Genomic DNA, 19,895 nt, shown 5'->3' with positions numbered 1-19,895 from the left:
TCTGGATCTGTCTTTAGACACTGGTGTACCAGCAGGGGTAATATTTTGGTCAGAGCCTCAAAATAGTTGACTAATAGCTGACTTGATGGAAGAGAATTGAGGATAGCCAGGGTTTTCAGTGAAGGAAGACTCGCACCGACAAGTAGCACTGGAACAGTTGAGAGAGTTTTCCACCGAACGTAGATTGAAGGATGTTATTCTGAAAGGTTCAGAGTCAGAACACAGTGGGGAAGGGTTGTAGACCTGTGTGTCTGCATGGTTCATGTGGTGTTCCCATTTCACCAGAGCACTGAAATGCATGTTCTTATTAAGAGTTTGATTAGTCTTCTTCCTGAGTGCTATTAGCTGTCGCAGAAACTTTTTGGTAGAGGATTGTGTTGGATTTGAGATAAGTACTGAATTATGAAATACTTACGTCTGAAAGGAAAACTGAATTTTCATTAGCCAGAAAAAAATTGATAGTAACTCTGTATACTTATAGTTAATTCTGCATGTGTTTGTGATATTTCTTAGGAGTTGGGCCTCTGCCAACTACGGGAAGGCGCATCTGGCAGCAGTTTGAGGGCCATTCTGTGTACTTTCACCCTGTTGGTTTATCATACTTACGTCTCCTTAATCCTTGGTGAGACCCACTGTGTAGCTTTTCAGTCATGCTACACCTTATGATAGTTATTGTGATTTATTTTTATAACAGAATTTCAAAATTGTGGCCAAGTAGGAGTTTGCTGTATACTTAATTATGATCTAAAATTAATATCCATGACAAAGCTGTGTCTGCAGAAATAGTGAGGGTAGTTAGTGTTATACCAACATCTTGCTCCATTTGCAGGGCTGTCTCAACAGCAAAATATTGCAAAATATTGTTAAGTTCAGAAAAGTCATTATCCATAAATTAACATCAGATGTTGTGAAAACTATCTCCAGAAAAAAGCTATACAACCAGAACTAATTGTTTTTGCTGTTTAGAGCTGGAAGTCATAATTAATTCTATATGCTTCTTTACCATATATTTTCTCATTCTTTAATATTTAAGTATTTTAGTACTTGTCCCTCAGGCTCATCAGGAAATTAAGGAGAACTTCATTTCTTCCAGTATCACTTGTATTTCATTACTGAGTTCAAAATTAGAAGAAGAGGCAGCTGAGGATGTTTTCCTGTCTTGCTAAAGCAATTAAAGGGATTTAAAAACATAACTAGGATCAGTAATGGAACAGTCTCAAAAATATTCCTATATTGTATGTAATTTTTTTCAATTTACAGACATTTAGTATTTTTAAATCACATAGTATCTTTGGGACAAACATTTAGTTTATAGAAACACAATATGATGAAATAATTCTGCTTTCAAAGCTATCATCCATTGATCTATCAAATACAATGTGAAAACAAAATCTTAGTCTATGAAACTTGGATTCTTTTAAGTACATTGAGGTTGGTTTGTTACATTTTCTAGGTACAGGGGAAGCCAACCTTCAGGAAGCAGACAGTCTCCTCGAACCCTACCTCCTGAAATTTCCAAATGTGCGTATTTCTAATAAATTTTGTAACAGGAATGTATTTCTCTATGCTCAAACTCCTAACTGGTTATTTTTCTCATCTCTTTTCAAGGGTTCCATTATTCTATTTTATGCTGCCAGAATAGATATACTGAAAGGAAATTTTGAAAAGGTAAATGATACTTTCTTTCTAAGATTTTTGTTTAGTGTTTAGCCTGAGGCAGAAAAACAATGAATTCATCTACTTATCAGTTGGACTGATAAGTATGCTGTTATCCCTGTTCACATTCACTGTCAATGTTGATTCCAGCCCTCTCTCTAAGTGAGACTGAAGGGGAAGTTTATCTCATTTTACTTGTCAGGTGTTTTCCACCTGGGTGCTAGGTAAGAACTTGTCCTGTAATTAGACACTGCTCTCACATGGAGCTGTAATTGAGCCAGTTTTCATCATTCTTCCTTAACTACTCACTCATAGGCACAGTTGAGGTTCCAAGACTGCATAGCAGCCCAGCAAGAGTGGAAACAGATTCATCATCTCTGTTACTGGGAACTGATGTGGTGCTACACCTTCCAGCAGGACTGGCTTCAGGCATATCGGTATGCAGACCTGCTCAGCAAAGAGAGCAGGTGGTCTAAGGTAAATGGGCAGGTGGACGTTGTTGTGGTATACCAGTGGTCTCTACAGTTAAAGTCAGTTTTAATTTTGCACAATAAGTGTAATGTTTGCCTTCCTGAGAAGCTCATGAACAAAGACACAATGGGACCAAACTATTTTAACTGTGTGGTTAAGGATGACTTTTTATTTCATGTTTTGAAGCAGCAGAACCATAAGCAGCAATGCTTTGGCCCATCCAAAAATGGAGGTGCTTACCCAAGTTGGGAGAAAGAAGAGGGATAGGAAAACTGTAAACTTTTCTCTCAAGTCAAATTCTAATATTCACTAGTAAAACTTGGCTAAAGAAAATGTGTTTGGTGTTTATAAACACACACATCTACTCATCAGATGCTTTTTGGCACAAAATGAGAAAGGCTGCTGGGGACAGGATCTCACAAGAAAAGCTGGGCTATCAGATAACCTTTTCCTTATAAAACCTTTCAGGGTATGAACCAAGCACAATGTGCCAATAACCTTTTATGCATTATTATTATCTATTCCTCTATAGATTACTGTTTTATTTTCTTAATGAAAAAGGGTATACATCTAATTCTTGGCAAAAGAGGAAGAGAATAGTATATTCAACATGAAATGCAAGTGTCTTTAATAGAATTACGGATTTTTTTTCCTGCAAAACCCAGTTAAACATTCCTTGAATCAGTACCCAGATATTTCCTTCCGTTTTTTTCATGTCTCTACATGTAATAGATCATATAATAACAGTAATGGACTTTAGAACAGTTAAGTCATTTAACCTCATCTCTTTGACAGTGGTTTGCATAATAAATTCTCCTGTTTTTTGCAGGAGATACCTTTTAACTTTCTGACTAATATAAAAATATAAATACATTAAAAATAAACTTACAGCATAAATTCTGTGACAAAGGGAATACTAAACTTTTATAGTTATATCTGCCTGAGAATTATGGGAATACTTTGCTACAGCAATTGGGTGAGAGATTTGAGTCTTCAATGTATTGATTAAACACAGAAAATTAGATGTGGTAATCTGTTGCTGTTTCTTTTTGAAATAGGCAATATACGTATTCCAGAAGGCAGCAATTCTGTGTATGCTTTCGGAGGATGATTTGAAGAGGACTGGTGAGGACATAGTGTCTTTATTCAGGTAAACTTTTATAAAGCAGCTGAATGTGTACTCTTTGTCCCCCCATGTCTTTATCTTGTGTGACTTACTTCTTGCTTATAACCGTAAACTTTCCATTTTTTCTCTTTTCCCTTAGCATTAGAATTGCTTTTATCAGCAAAGATAAATCCTGCAGCTCTGGTCTCCATGGTGTAAAAAAATTTTAAAATGTTATATTTAGGGGATAACAGTAAATCTTTCTAACTGAAATGAGATGAAAAAAAATACCAATAAAAAACTTTTTTTTTCCATTTTCCCTTCATGTAGACAAGTGGATGGTCTAAAACAGAGAATTGCAGGAAAATCTATCCCAACTGAGAAGTTTGCAGTAAGGAAAGCTCGACGCTATGCATGTCCTCAACCAGTGAAGCTGATATTACCTGCCTTGGTATTTGTTCTTGCTTTGTTTTCATCCTTTTCAAAGAGAAAAGAAATCAGAATAGTTCATTATACAGGGAAGGAATAATATTGTCAGGTATTATATGGCTGCATTTTAAATTTTTTAAAGAAGTACTGCATTAATGCAATGTGATTTTGGTGAAAAGTATTAGAGACTGGATCATAGTACCAACCAACTAAGCAGCAGTCTGAAACAAGTGCCATATTTTTCATGTGAAAAGTTCAGCATACAAAAAACTGCATTAATGTTCTTTAGGTTGGTAGGATTTTAGTCCTTGTCTTCTAGACTCATTAGGAAGTTAAAGAGTACTTTGGTACTTTCTGTTTTTCTTATGAAAATGAAGTGTAGTGGTTGGTTTTTGTTGTGTTTTTTTTATTCCCCTTGTATTGAGTCTGATTAAAACAAGCAGAAGCTAAAGTAACTTTATGAATGCTATTCTAATTTCCTGTATTTTAACATCAGAGTCATTACTATTGCACAGTCCACTTCTATGTGCACAGCAGTGATACTTTTCATATGTGTATGCTAAAATCTTTGTATGTGCATAATTTACCAACAACTGTGCATGAAAAACCTAATTTGAGAAGAAATTTCTTATGTTAGTGCTCATTGATATAGAAAGAAGAGTCCAAAGAAAATTAATCCTCTGGTTCTAAAATTCATTCTGTATTAAATTGCATGTAGAGGATTAAGTAAAATTTGTCTTGGGCTTGTACAGCAGAGTGCTTGTAAGTTGTGAGTATATATATATTTGATCTTGCTGTCAAATCCAGCATTCTGTTTTAATTTAGGAATATTTTCATCATGGACTAAGCATAACCAAACATAGTGTATGGTTTATTTCAGTAAGTATAAGTTGGACAGGACTACAGAACTGAAATAATCTAGCATGATGTAGTTGATGATGTTATTAACACTGTTTCAGACTTTGATACAACCAGATTTTTTCTCTGTCTGAAAATGTACATATTTACACTACAAATGCAAGTGGAAATTTTTCACCAATGTATTGTATCAGCTTCAGAGTGACATTAGGCGTCATATTTCAGAGGTGTAATTTCAATTACAGTAGAACAAATGATACTCTAGTTTGTAATGACTGAGTAAAGATCTTGGCCAAGCTCCTTGTTGGTTAGCATTAACCCTCATTCTCCTCAAGTTTTACAATGTGATAATGTATCAAAACAAGCTTATTGCTTACTGTTGTATGGAGCCATCTGGGAAGATATGTTTCCAGGATTTGCCTTGATTTTTTCCAAGAAAATTTTGTAGAAATTATAGTAAAATCATATGTTGGATGTGCCTACTGGAATCACATTTTTATCCAGGAAGTTTTATCTACCTCCAGTTTTGCTCTGAACGGAAGGTAATTGTCTATCGATTAGAGCATTTAGAGCATGTTTCTGAGTGCATGCTTACATAAGTATGCTGTATATACAAGAACACACTCAAATGCAAATTCCAGATTTGCCTATCATCCTTCAGAAAGAAACTACTTTTAGCTCCTTCTTTAGTTTAGGTGGCAGGGACCACAAGTTTAATCTAAAGCATCCGGTTTTGCTGATGTGTTATGTGGGTGATGGTAAACTGTCCTGATAAAATCTGTTCAGTTTAATTTCTGAAGATCTGTGAAAATACATGATAGTAGAATCCATTAAAAAGGCATCAAAACACTCAAATCTTAGAAACCCCGGTTAACTTTGTCAACACACATTCAATGTAATTTTTCCTTTACTATTCATAGATGTGTTGTACCAAAACAAGCTTTGGTAGTATATTATGTACTCAAAAATGTTCCACAACAGCCTTTTCAAAGGCACTCTTTAGTTAAATATTTATGCAATTCCATGAGTTTTTCTCACCTTTTTGTTTTGGTTGGCTGGTTGGTTTTGTTTTTTTTTAATCAGGAAATGATGTATGTCTGGAATGGATTTGCAATTGTGGGCAAAAGAGCCGACCTCACTGAAAACTTACTGGTAACAATTGAAAAAGAAGAAGCTGCTCTACAAAATGAAACTAGTAAGTGATCAATAAGGGTGGAATTAATAATCTTACAAGAAATGCTGATTTTTTTCTATGCTTTTGTCTTCTCATATTCTGCAAAGTAAGTGTTGGCTTTGACAATGTTCTAATTAAGTCAAAGTATAGAAGTTTTGGAGCCTCATGAAAGTTAAGAATGGTTCTTCAATATGTTCTTTATGCAGTGTGATTGATGCTGCAGACGACTACAGAAAACTCAGGGACGTGAGGTTATTAGTTACAGAACATAACTGGTCTAGCTTAGTTTTTTCTTGTGTTTGAGAGTGTTCTTGGACCATAATCTGCTAATATCTTAAATGTCTGAAAAATATTTTTTCTAAAGCAATTTATATCACGCTTTATTATATAGGATGCATGCTGCATAGAATATGACAAAGTATAAAAGATTTGATGAAGTGCTATGCATGAATGAGTCGGGTTTTTTGTTTGCTTTCTGGAAAAATAAAACACATTTGCTAGTTGTAAAATTAAACATACTAAACGAATAAACTTTGACCATGGTTTTACATCTTGGAGTAATGTTTAGAGAATCAGCCCATAATTTACTCCTAAAAGAATTTAAATTAATTTATTCCAACTGGTTTACTGCACAAGTACTTGATTTTTGTGAGATTTTATCAGGATGGTTCTTTTACCTGTCGTGTGAATTTTTGGGGAGAATTCTCTTTTGAGTTTTTCTAGAATAAATATTACCATTTTTCATGTGAATCTTTTTAAATGATAATTCATTAAAATAATTTTTATTGAACCCAGATTCTAGTCACACTTATGAACAATTTAGCGGTTTAGTGGTTATGTGGTTTAGTGGTTATGAACACTAAACCCTAAGTCACACTTATGAACAATTTAGTGGTTAAAACAGCAATTCTGAAACGTAATATATATCTAAGTATGATTTATAGTGTAAATTGAGGTGATGCATAAGAAATTATACAGGGACGTACAAGGAATTTATAATGGTCAAATCTGGATGATATAATAAACCAAATGAGAGTAACCTGCATGGCCATGTTTGAATGGGGTTCCTTTATTTTCTGTGTTGCCCTTCACTTTTCTGCAGAATCAATTGTGTGCCTTTTAAATCTCAAGTGTTTTCCTTTTTTCTTGTAATATTAAAACAAAAGTGTAGTGATATGCAAGATACTTGCAAATAAAGTAATTCCCATGAGTTCCACATGGAGGGTTCTAACCGAACCTGTTGGAAATCCAGTGCTTTATTGTGCAGTGATTTGTACTAGAAGTGCTCATCTATTGTAACAGTGAAGTAAATTTTCCTATCGAATCTCTGAGGAAAGACGTACAAAGTACCAAAACTAAAGCAATGGAGATAAAATCACTGTGTTTTTTCTTATGGAAATTCACTGTTTGCAAATAGGATATAGTCTGGAAGTGTATATACTTTCTGTGTTGTTTTCTTAGTAATAACTCCAGTCAAATGTAATTTTATTCTGGATTTCATATATGTGATTTTGATCTGCTTTTAAAGATATGGATTCAGTGAAAATAAAGAGTTGCTACTGAATTCCAAAAAAAAAAATAAAATTAAGGCTGCTGACAGAGTATGACAAGGTTACAATATAATTTTAATAGACCATTTTTAGTGGTAGTAATATCAAAGGATTTCTAAGGTGCTGTGAGAAGGGTGTTGATTATACACAAAGGTCATTTTGGGATTGAGACTTCACGGAACTGCTTTTACTTCATTTGTTTCACATGAACAGGCGCAGCATGGAATCTCTCAAGGACTGAAAATAATTTTATGTTGTATAGAGCTGAAAATAAACATGGTAGAAGGAACAAATGGAGGACATTAGAGATGGTGTTTTTATTTTGTTTTCCACAGGATTTCTGGGAATCTTTTTTTTTTCATATGCAATATATAAAACCAGATTATTTAACTTCAAGAAAAAATCAGTTTTTGCTTGTTTTTTTATCCTGGTATTGATATATCCTTTGGTGTAGACCACTGCAGCTGCAAAGATGGTTCTCCCAATTTATTGCAAGGTTATCTGTGTTAAATTGGCCTGTGCATTTGTTATTTGTGCATTTAGTGTTAATGTTTTAGCTTCTATTCTTTTGGGAAATTAGAGTACTAGTTGAAGTTTTTAAAGACTGGTGAGCCCTAACTGACATCAGTGCATGCCCCCAGTTATTTCAATGAATGAGTCCTTCAGGAGACAGTCACAGAGTCCAACACCCTAGCCTAGCAGAACAGGCTAGAGAGAATGCTAACTACTCATGCGCTGCACTTCTGCTGTCCCTAAAAGCGCAGTCTGTCAGCTACAATCTATCAAGACTTTCTGGGTTTAAACATAGACAGAAATAAGGCTGAACATGATGGCGCAAAGCACTTTGTGGAGTCCAAAAATGCATTAGTCTTGCATGTTTCAGAACTGTTTATGTAGGATTTCTTTGGCAGACTATTAAGGAAAAAAATTAATGTGACCTTAGAGAGCTGGTAATTAGTTGTAAACAACATGATCTGAAGGGAGAGTGTTTTACTTCCTGAATTGTTAATGTATGTGGTGCCATCTGTCTATCCATATGTGTTTTCTTTCCTTTTTTTCCTTCCATGTACCCAGCAAATGCTACAAACTAAGGGAACTAAAAAGGATCACACTTGTTAAGTAAATTTTGAATTGAGTCAAACACCCTCTTTCATCTGATATTTTTAGCTCTATTGAACATAAGACTTTCAATAAAGTTTTTCAAATATTATACGCTATTACTTATTTTCAAATATTTTTCAAATATTATGCACTACTTCTGAGACCTCTCAAACATTAGAGATGATAAAAATATTAGTAAACATTGTTTCTTGAATTTGTACCGCAAAATGATGCTTTTGAAGAATTCTGTAAGAGAGTCATGGTGTGGTTTTACAGGTTTTTTTATGCTACTGATGCTACTGGAGGTCTGCCAGTGCTCTGTTACAGGGGAAGCTGTTAAGATAATATGATGGTTCCTGTCTCACTGTAGTTTTAGCTATAAAGAAGTAAGAAGTCTTTAAGTAAGGCAAGTAAGAAATCTTTAATTAATGAGTATTTATGTAATGTAATATATTTAATTATTGACTGTTTAATCTTTAGTTAATGAAGTTTATGCCATTTGTTGGATGTTTCAATTTCTTATTTCTTCTTTGCCTTCTTTTAAGAGAAAGATACAGATGTCATGGATGCGTCTTCTTTAGTAAACAGTATTTTAAACCATGCCTGAAGGATATGTACATTTTGAGGTATAGAACATAAGAAGCAACATCCTGCGTCTGAATATATATTCCCTATTGAAAATCTAATTTTCCTTTCATGATGTCTTCAAATTGTTTGACATATCTCACTTTTACTGTTAGATCACAGTGAATACTATGTGGATGATGTGTGCATGTTGCAGCTACTGAAAGGCCTCTGTCTGAAACACTTGGGAAGACTCATGCAAGCTGAATTATGTTTCAGTAAAGTAATTCAAAGGTAAAAAAAATAACAGAAATAGATTTTCTAGTTTTTGGTGACATTTCTGATACTCCTGTTGCAGCTGTCATGCTAGAATTTTGACTAATTAAACATCATGTTAAGGACCTGCAATTAAAACACCTCTGAAAGTAGAAAACCAGAAGACTTTGCATGTATTTTTCTGTAGCAATTTAACGCTTACTGTAGCTTTATATATGTGGTGTTTGAGGCTAAATAAATCAAACTGTCGGGTCATATCCAAATACATTTGGAATTGTATTTGCAGAGCTACCTGTAAGTAATGACAATACAGATAGGTTTAGTGTTTGTTTGGCTTATTTTTTAAATTCAGTATTTAGTAGTTAATGCTTCAGTTCAGTAATTAATGCTTCCCCATGTAGATGAGAAGTTGTTGTTACATGTGTCAGTTGAAGACTGGTTTCTCCTGTGCTGTGGATTTTCAGGTGTCAGCTCCATACCAGTTGTAAGAGCTTTTCTATATAAAACATGAGTCCAGTACTGGTTGTAGTTGAAAATGTCTTGTAAGTTTTTAGGTGTTTGGGCTGAAGAAGCATATTTACATGTGCAATGTTTCTAACAAATTATTTAGAAAAATTAATAATACAGTTTGTTATTGAGTTATTGTTAATGTGTTTTAGTTCTCTTGCCATCTTGTTTTCTCTTACCGTTTCTAAGGTCCCATGTGAGTTTAGTTAAGCACATTGCGAGTTACAGGGCAGAGGGCTTTGGTTGGTTGCAAGTTAAAGGAACACTATTTCTGAAATATCTTTTTCCAAAGGGAGTTGGCAATTGGCAGGCTTTTATAGCTGAGGTATTTAAAAAAAAACTAAAGACAACAATTCTTCATAAAGTGTATGTTTTGCATGGGTGAGGGTAAAAGTTTTCTGGTGCATGGAGTACTTACATTTTGTTCAACTTTATTTTCTACATGTTTAGGGCGCTATGGTGCTTCAAGACTGTTTATCAATGTGTACAGAATTAACCAGTAAAAAAGGCTTCAGAATCTTTTTTCTGGCTATGTGCTGTTACAGACAGTGATTGCTTTTAAAGTTAACTGGTCACTTAAAATAGGGTTGTAAGTAACCATTTTTGTATTTTTCTGGTTTTCTAGTGAGAAGCAAATAAAATATGATAGCTACTTGGTGCCATTCACGCTGTATGAATTGGGTCTTCTGTACAAACAGCAGGATGAGACAGAAAAAGCAATAAGATACATAGAAACAGCAAAGTAAGTGGATTTTTTTATCACCTTGTAAATTAAGAATAACTGTGTATTTGCAGCATTGAGGACACTTGTTTTTTTCTTCCTGACAGCTTCCTTGCAAAATCCAAGTAATTATAAATCTCTGTTCTTGATTTGCAGGACTTGTCCATTATAGTTGAATTTTGCAGTTTCATGAAACTGTCCTTCAGACACAGTGGAGTAGACAGATTCAAATAAGACACAGTTTGAAGGGAAAATGTTTATTTCTTGTATGGGCTTCAGAGATGCTGAGGGTCCACTGCATGCATGGGATGAAGCTGGAGAGTCCAGGGAAGGGATATGCACCATTCTGTCCTAGAGGGAAGCTGTGGGAATTAAATCAGTTCCACTAAAGGTGTTCATAAGAGAGGTCAAAAGCCACTACACCTGTCTGACTGCACCCCTTTTTCCTTTCACATGGTGTTGCAGAAGACCAGTTGAGAGTTTAATGTACTGTAGAGCAGCATATTTGCATCATCTGTAGATTGTAGTGTAAGATAGAATGTCTCTTGTGTTAATGGAGAAGTAGCCCAGTCTTGCAATAGTGTCCCCTCATGGGTTTTTTTTTGCTTGTTTGTTTGTTTTGGGGGGATGGGATTTACAGAATATGATTTCTGTACATATGATGTTTATTACTCTGGCTGAATTGTGTTCTGAGTCGAAGCCTACATTTTCTACTAATACCCTTTTCTGTAGTTAGAAAAGACTTTGGCTTGTCTTTTCACAGCAAATTTTAGTATTTGGGAGGTCTGTTAAAAGGATCAAAATAAGTGAAAGAGATGCTAAGACATGGATTCAGTTTATGAGGACATTTAATTTTAGTATTGGTCTACGTTTTCTTCACTTAATTTGTGGATGTAGTTTTAAATATCTCATAACTCATCTTTGTGTCAGTCTCCGCTTCCTGTTGAAGGAATAAAGATTGTTAACTTACAAACATCGGAAGTTTAAACAATTCAATCCAAACATCTTTTTCTTAAAATAAGTTGTCTGTTTTGCAGAAACAACTACAAGGAATACTCTATGGAGTCCAGGTTGCACTTCAGAATTCATGCAGCACTTGACAGCTTGAAGGTGTCACCTGCTTCAACACCTTGAATGAGAAGGGATGCTTTTCATGCATACAATAAATAGCCTACACAATCTTTTTTTTAATCATAGAGAAGAACATAATGATTGTTTTCTGTCACTTCTGATTTGATGTCATTCTTTAAGACTTTTCTGTATAGCGCCTATACTGTACCTACATGCTGTTAAAGAAGACCTTATATTTTGTTGATAAAAATAATTTAATATTTGACTTGAATGGGGGATATTTTTTAAAAAAAGGTGATGGTGCAATAAAGTTTAATGAAAATACTTTATTTTTTTTATATAAGAACAGATGCAGGTTATGCAGTGGAACTGGTGATAATTTCTGCATTTTTTGAAAGTTTTATTTTCTGCAGTGCACTTGAGACTCTTTTCTCCTCTGGAACAAAAATGCAATGTCTGCAGATAACCTTACCCACATTTTTTTCCATAACATATTCTGAAATTTGTGTTCCAGAGGAAAGAATTAGTAATTTTTGACTTAATTTTATTTTGGGAACAAAATTAAACTGTGTGAAGTGCAATATTTTTACTCTGTCAGATGAAGCTAAGCAGGGCTACAGTTATAATGTCTTTGCAGGTCTGTTTCAGTCAAAAGAAAGGCATATTAGGAGATATTTTTCACTTGTAGAAAAGCAGAGCTACAAAGGACGTTATGTCCTTGTTCTAAAGTAGTCTTAAGTTGATCCTGACAGATTTATTTCACCTGTTTAACAAAAAAGCACTGAGAACAGTCATTTTGGAACTTACACAGGATGTCTTTCCCATTGAGAAAAGACTGGGAAATTTTGCCTGATGTCTACTCCAAATAGTTCTTGACACAACTGAAACTGATTGTTTCCCATCTTCCCTGTCATGGATCTGGAGAAAGGATTGTTCTTTCCCTTTTTAAAGCGATCATTTAGTATTTGTAGACTAGCACCCTAGTTGGTTTTCTCTGTTCTTGGATCCCAGCCAAAGTAAATAAAATATTGGTGGATTTGTGTATTTTCCTAATAACAAGTTAGAATTCATATTAACAGAAGTTAATTGTGCATCAAGAATCCACTTTTAATCTTGCTGTTAAGAAAATGTGCATATTCTAATCTAATTTCTACCAAAAATGTGCAGTAAAATTGAGATAATTATAAGTGCATTTTTCCTTTCATGCTTCTATGCAAACAGCAGTATGAAATTGAATTTCCCATTTATTTACACAGATTCTATCTGTCTGTTCTTAAAAAGAAAAATATATCTCTTTTTTAAGTATACACCCAATAACTCTTCTTTCACTAGCTATTGTGAAACTTGCCATTTCCATATTTTATCCATGTCTCGTATGTTTACTTCTGCACAGTAAATTCATAGTACCTGTGCTCATGTATGTGATTCGCTGCCCTTAACTACCACCCAAACAAAATCAGGACGAAAGAAATAGGTGAAGAATGTGTCCTCAGTAAATGAGTAAGTGAAATTTCTAATTAAACATTCAATATGATCTATAGAAGTTCTTCTCAGGTTACTGAGAACACAGCTTTCTTCTATGACTTATAAATAATGGGGTCATTTAATTGCTTATAATTCTGTAATAGAGTGGTATATTTACAGGAGAAGTAAGAGTTTAAAAATATTAGCTAAATAAACATAATGGGTCTTTCAAAATGGAAACCTGATCCAAAGTCTTTCTTTGTTGGTTGGAATGTGTGCCTATTGTACATGTGTAACTTACTATGTTAAATTATACACATGTAAATTTGAAGCTTAAATACCCAAGACACTGAATTACTGATAATGTATGCATGTTTATTTTCATATATATTCAGTTGACTGTAGCTAAACCTCAAAACAGAGATTAGCATATGCTGTCAAATGACTTCTCTAAAGATTTACCCATTTATATGTATCTGATTGTAGTGAGCATAAACTCATGTATTTTCAGAAAATACTTTTGATGCATCTGTGGGCATTATATGTTCAATTTAGGATTATTTTAGTTTAATCTGATTATTGAATTGGGGTCTGCTTTATTTTTCTGTAGAAGGTGATGGGAAAAATTACCAGTAAAACTTCTGTAATTTGTGTTCCAAACAGTACTTCATTTCAGGAGAGTTATAACTGGGACTACAGACTCTCTGGGCGGAGCATGATGTAGTCTCTGATCTCTTGTTTTTGTGGGGAGTGTCTTACAGCTAATATTTTAGGGGTGATTTGAGATAGAAATCAAAACTAACAAAAAATGAACAGTGATCTTCATTAGAAACTGATTTTTTCAAAGTTTAGTACAAAGCTTCAAGAAGCAGTGTACTTTTTCCATGGGTGATATTACTGACTGAAGAGACATGCTTATGCACAGAAATTTCCAGTACCCTCTGTAGTGTTTTGAGGACCCAATATTAAGTGCTATTTAGAGCTTGCCTCCTTTCTGTGCTGCTGTTCCAGACTTGGCTAGAAAGATTGACTGATCAGAATTCTTACTTTAAGCTTTATTCTGAACATTTTTTTTCCAAGTTATTAACAGCGGACATACAAATGTGTGAGAGTGATTTGTTACCCTTCAGTTAAGGTGGGTCTCCATAGAGCTGCAAGAGATGCTTAGGTTTCCAAATGCTACAGAAAAGTGCATGCTTCCTTGACACAATGCATCTGTGATGCAGTAGTATTTACGACATTATGCCTGAGTTAAGCGATTCCTGTCTAAGTGTTCATACAAAGGGTCTGTGACTTTTAAAATTTTTTTTTAATCTGCTGTATTCTGTACTCGGCCTTAAATACAGCTCTGATTTAGTCTTAACTGCTGTTTATAATACTCACTGCACATGCTCATCCTCCATGGGAATTTTGACTATTCTGCTGAGACTTAACTAAACAAAGCTGATCATTTACCTATGATGCTATAGCCTCTCTTGATAATAGTAGGAATTATAATATATACAAGAGCAAATTTAACTTGTTAGTTTAAGCAAGAAAGGCTGATCTTACAGTTACATTATGACAAAAGGTTATCTATAGTTCTTTCCAATAATAGATTTTTTTTTTAAGGTAAGCAATAATAAATTAGCCTGGTTATAGGACAAAGCTTCTCTGATTAAGAATTGCCTACTTAGAAACTATTACAAAAAACTTCATATCTGTGCATATCAATCAATTATTAATCTGTTGAAACATCATTGTACTATGGTTTGTAAGTCTTTATTCATCAGAATAAAGAATGAATTTCTGTTTTTAAAAAAAATTGAAAGCAAAATATATGTTAAAGCTGATGCAAGATTGTTATATATCTGTTCTTATACACATGGGATAGCAGCTGTATGTAGCACTTTATGGCCATAGAAATGTATAACAATCAGATCTTTTTACGTTTCTAAAACACCTTGCAATGTAATGTATAAAACAAGTAATTTCTTGTTACAAATTCAACTTAGACTTTGCGGTTATTTTATTACTAATCCTAATGTTTCATGTCCTTTGTTTCTGTGTATTCTTACACTGCCTAGTGCAACAAAGAATGTTTGTATTTCCCCTGGTGCTGCAGTCTCTTTGCTTCTAATCTACTAAGGTTTGCACATGTATCTTATCTGGTACTTGATGAGTAAACAATGAGGGAGGAAAAACAGAAAATGAGGAATGAAGTATCTTCTGGTTTAAAGAACATGTAGAAATGTTCATTATTATGGACTGGATTTACTCTTCAGAGGAATAAATCACATATGCTTGTGCTACCAAGTGCTAAATTTGGCACTGTATTTTAGTTGTACGTCAAGAACCTCCAGATGAGATTTACCAAAGCATTATCATCAAATAAGGCCTGATCTCTAATTTATAAATGCTACCTTAAGCATAGAGCTCTTATACAACCAGTCCAGACTGAGAGGTTGCATAAAGCTGTCAAGGTCTGTTGAGTGAATAAAGGGTCTTTTAAATGTAGATTGCAAATAGAAAATAAGCTGCAGGGTTTCTTGGTTTTTTGGGAGGGTTTTGTGGTGCTACTCATGTTTTGGAATTTTTTTTTTTTTAATTGTGTTCTGGGTTTTGATTTGTATTTTTCCCTGTAATCTGGTAATAAATGCTATAGGACAGCTTCATAAAGAAACAGTGTGGCTCTTAACTTTGCAATTTGTAGAAGAGTACCTTCTGGGAAAAAAAAAGTCAAGAGTTCATGGTTAGCATAACGAATTTAATGCTTAGTGATTCCAAGATTAAATACTTTCCTTTTTGTAGTAGTGTAAGCATGTACTTCCAATCTGTAGAGAAGCACATGTCAGCTAGTAATCCCTAAGGTAGGAGCACCTTCCTAGATTTAGTCACTTACCTAAAGAGAGAACTTCTTCAAACACATAAGCCGTAGGAGATGTTTCTGTTTTCTGTGTCAGGTCTTCTGTTCCATGAAAACTGCAGTGGTTGAGATTCAATATCTGTGCCATTGAAGCATGGAAAATACTTAGTGTTCACGTCAGGTGACTATGGGAAAAGTTAAGGTTTTACTAAAATCCTGCCTGAGAGGTTAATGGTCTTACCTGCTTGAGCATGTAAATGTGGACCTCAAAACTCAATATTCTTACTGTACAGTGTATATAAGAGTATATAAGGATAATTTTACTGATATGCTTAAATGACATGTTACATCAGTATTTACAGTCAGGGTGGAAAGATGTGTAAAATTAGGTTAATGCTATTTATATAGCTTATATTAGGCTTAACTTGTTCCAGAGCATTAGGTGATCTTCAGAATTAAACTTAGTTGTAGAAAAAAGGGCAGTATGAATTTAAGTATGATTTTATTTTCATTACAGATGTGCTCAAGATCATGGAACTTATATCCAGGCAAAACACATTGCCTACACGTGCTCAGTACAGATATAAAACTTTCATTTGTAACGCCCGACCCACCTTGATGAGGTTGTTTCTCTTTTAAGAGAGGTTCTGTATTGCATGCATTGATGAACTTACATAAGCAGTATTCTACAAAGGAATCTAGCTGTAGTTAAAAATTTCATTGGTGGGTGTAGAATATGCATGCTCAAGCTTTACTTGGAAAAGGTGCATGGCTCAAATCTCCAAATTCTAGTCATACCAGTAAAGTCTCTTCAAATCCATCTCTATTAGTTTTTACATAGGAACATTGAAAACTTTTGACAATGAAAGAATGTCAGGTGATCTTTCACCTACTATTAATTGGTTTTGCACTTTGAAGAAAGTTAAGACCTTTTTTTTCTATAATATGCATAAAATTCAAGATCAGCTTCTTTTCACAACCCAAATGGAAAGTTCTCCTCCTGTAGTTTACAGTAATTTCATTAGACTGTTCATATGCTGTGGAAGCAACTTCATTTATTGCAAGCAATAATACTAACAATACTGTAATCATTGTGCCTGCTTCATAATTAATTTTTGGAGTGGGAGATGGTTAAAATCAGATTTTTGTGAGTTGGAAGAAAAGGAAAAAAGGTGAAAGTGAAATGTGTTATGGGGAGTTCTGAGTGGCCATAGAAGATGAACAGTAACATCAAGATGTTACTTTAAGTGCAGTGTACTCTGGAGGCCCATGAGAATACATCTAATGAATATCAAATTACAGGCTGTTTTTCTGCAAGCTAAGGTTTTCATAGTTTAGGCAGAAAAAAAATAAGCCTTGTCTGAAAAATAAAACCTGCAACCCAAAATACTGTATGCTGTTGAGTAATAACAGTTCTTACTGAACAAGTCAGTTTTTTAAGGAAATCTGTGAAAGATCCAGATAAGCTAACTTAAGATGTTGGATATGTGCTGTATGTGAAAAGTTACTTATAGAATGTTACGTGTTGGAAAGGACCTTAAAGATCATCAACCCCACCCCCTGCCATGGGCAGGGCACCTCACCTTAAACCAGGCTGCTCAAAGCTTTGTCCATCCAGGCCTTCAGCACTACCAGGGATGGGATCCGCAGCTTCTCTGGGCAGCCTGTTCCAATCCCTCACTGCCATCACAGTGAAGAATTTCTTCCTAATCTCTAACCTAAATTTCCCCTCCTTCAATTAGTACTCATTCCTCCTTGTTCTGTCACTACAGGTCCTGAATCCCCTCCCTTGCCCTGCTGGCGAGGCAGCTTTTTTTGATGCAGCCAGGGTTGGTTTAGTTTCTGGGCTACAAGTATGCATTGCCAGTTCATGCTAAGTTGTTCATCAACCATCCCCTCATGACTTTCTCCCTAGGAGATCTCTCTCTCCTTTGATAACCTTTGGGACTTTAAAGTCAAGCAATCTATTTAAAATCAAGTTACATATTTTCTTGTCTAAACACTTAGGGTTTTCAGTGCTACTTGGTAAATTGGTGGGCCTTACATTATGAATATTCTATTTTCTATATTTTTTTCCTTTTTGTTGTTAATTTTTATTAAAGCTTCTCTGTTTATTTGATTTATTACCCAAAGAACATGTTGCAATAACGATACCGGTTTCGGTACTGCAGAATTGAATTCAAATTTTACTGATTGAAATTGGAAGGACAAAAAACAGAATTCTGGTTTCTGAAACAAGCAAGTTTCCTTAACTTCAGGAATCTTACCTATGGAGCTAAATGAGATTAGGTCCACCAAGCTGAATATCCTATAATGTGTCTGGAAATTTTGTCTTGATGGACTTTGGAAACTGTTACATGCCCAATGTTTCTGGTGTATGAAACCCCAGTGAGAATTTGTCAGCATCTGTTTTCCTTCTGGAGAATTCTGCAGCTGAAAAAGGAGCTTTCCTTTAATTTTATTTTCCTTGAATTTTTTTACTGCTTTCCTAGGACAGCAAAGTTGGAGTCTCACCTCTTTGCTAGATTGTCTGAAATTGGTGTGAGTCTTCAAAGAAAAATCTTTTCTTTTTCACGAGTGTCTAGCTCCATGCTTCCCTGGAATAATGTGCAGCTGAGATACCTGCTTGTCTTTGCTGGCTGTGGCAGTTGCCCCCACTGATGGGAAAGAGGATAGCCACTAGGAAAGGGAGAACATGCAGGAGAAATTCATGTGTGAAGGATAAGAATATGTTAGGTAGGGGTTTCTGTGGCATATGAACAATTGATGTCACCTTAGACTATGGAACCAAATAAAATAATATGAAATGATGAAGACTTCTATCACAAGGATTGACAGAAAGATGTCTAGGAAGGGAAATTATAGTGCAGAGTACTCACTTGCTAACTAAATGGAGGCAATGTAATCCAGAGGTGTCCTAAACAAACAAAAATCAAAAAACCCACAAAAAAAAACCAAAAAGAAAACCCAACCAACCAACAAAAAGCCCCCAGACTGCTCACTTTGCAACAAGGAGAACCTGCGGGAGTGTTACACAATTTCTGAAATAGCTCTTCCATCTGGGAGTTCTTAAGTTACAATGTTTTTGTAGCATGGCTCTGACAATTTATAGCAATTGTATTGTTAACTATTTAAAGCATTGCTTGTCAGAAAATAGACCAGTGTAGCTGTAGGTTCTGTCTCCCAGCTATTTCTTTGGGAACATTTAAGGAGCACTTAAACTGTCCTAACTAAATATTGGCAACTACCAATACTGCTACCCAAATTGCGTGGTAGTAGCCTGGGTCAGTAGCCCTGCTGGATCTCACAGAAAAGACTCTGCATTGTAACTCCTAGTCTATATGTGCCAAACAATCCACCATTATCTACCCAGTGTGTCTGTATGGATTTCAGTGTGCAACCTGACTATCTGATCCTGTTAACTGGTCTTCTGTGACCAGCTGTACTGTATCACTGCAAAACACACATGTGGCTTTGGTTACCAAAGAGGCCTCGGAAGTATCTTGCAAGGTCTTGTGAAGAAACCAGGAGCTTCCATTTCATTGCTGGCATTGTATGGAGTTCCAGCATGCCCTGCTGTGCCATTTAGCAGTTTGTTGGTGTAAGAGTTTTTCTCCTCCCTTAGTACCCTGCTGGCAGTCAGGCCCTAGGAAACAATATACCATCAGCAAAAGCTTGCTTATATTGGCTTGATTCCAACAGTGTTTGTGAAAACAGCTGCTTATTAACTATCATGATACTGTGTCTGAGCTTTTTTGGGGCCAAATTATGACTGTTTTAAGGACCAAATTCAAGTCTCAGCTATATTCATTTTGATTCCTTCAAAACCACTAAAATTATCTCTCTTAGATGCGAGAAAGGCATGTATTTTCTAAACAAAGTAAGATAAAACAGCAGTGGAAATAGTGTTCATTGCTTCTTTTTTATTTACAGTGTGAAGCTACCTTAGTGGTAGCTGACCATGAGTGCATGCCACATAAAATCCCTTCTTTTTGAGACTTGAGGCAGAAGTTTGAGCACTATGCAATTCAACCAGAATGCATGGAGGGTAGAAGTATTTGGCAGGAAAATAATTGTTGTAGAACAAAATTTTGTTTACTCAA

At 35.0% G+C, this 19,895-nt stretch overlaps 1 protein-coding gene across 2 annotated transcripts in view; it reads left to right on the top strand.

Annotated features, from left to right (window-relative positions):
• Window positions 1–15,044, top strand: part of TTC39B (tetratricopeptide repeat domain 39B) — a 78,182-nt gene extending 63,138 nt beyond the window's left edge. For both annotated transcript variants that reach the window (XM_036403559.2, XM_036403558.2), the window contains 10 exons: window positions 514–622; window positions 1,454–1,521; window positions 1,609–1,668; window positions 1,972–2,133; window positions 3,186–3,277; window positions 3,563–3,683; window positions 5,603–5,714; window positions 9,085–9,202; window positions 10,317–10,433; window positions 11,450–15,044. In XM_036403559.2, the coding sequence (XP_036259452.1) occupies window positions 514–622; window positions 1,454–1,521; window positions 1,609–1,668; window positions 1,972–2,133; window positions 3,186–3,277; window positions 3,563–3,683; window positions 5,603–5,714; window positions 9,085–9,202; window positions 10,317–10,433; window positions 11,450–11,546 (1,056 nt within the window). In that variant the 3' untranslated portion in view covers window positions 11,547–15,044. The remainder of the gene's footprint in view (window positions 1–513; window positions 623–1,453; window positions 1,522–1,608; window positions 1,669–1,971; window positions 2,134–3,185; window positions 3,278–3,562; window positions 3,684–5,602; window positions 5,715–9,084; window positions 9,203–10,316; window positions 10,434–11,449) is intronic.
• Window positions 15,045–19,895: the final 4,851 nt, after the last annotated feature.

Source organism: Molothrus ater, chromosome Z (genome assembly GCF_012460135.2).
Source record: "Molothrus ater isolate BHLD 08-10-18 breed brown headed cowbird chromosome Z, BPBGC_Mater_1.1, whole genome shotgun sequence".
Lineage (NCBI taxonomy): Eukaryota > Metazoa > Chordata > Aves > Passeriformes > Icteridae > Molothrus > Molothrus ater.
The sequence above is the reverse complement of the archived record's forward strand: the minus strand, read 5'-3'. Positions and strand labels throughout refer to the sequence as shown.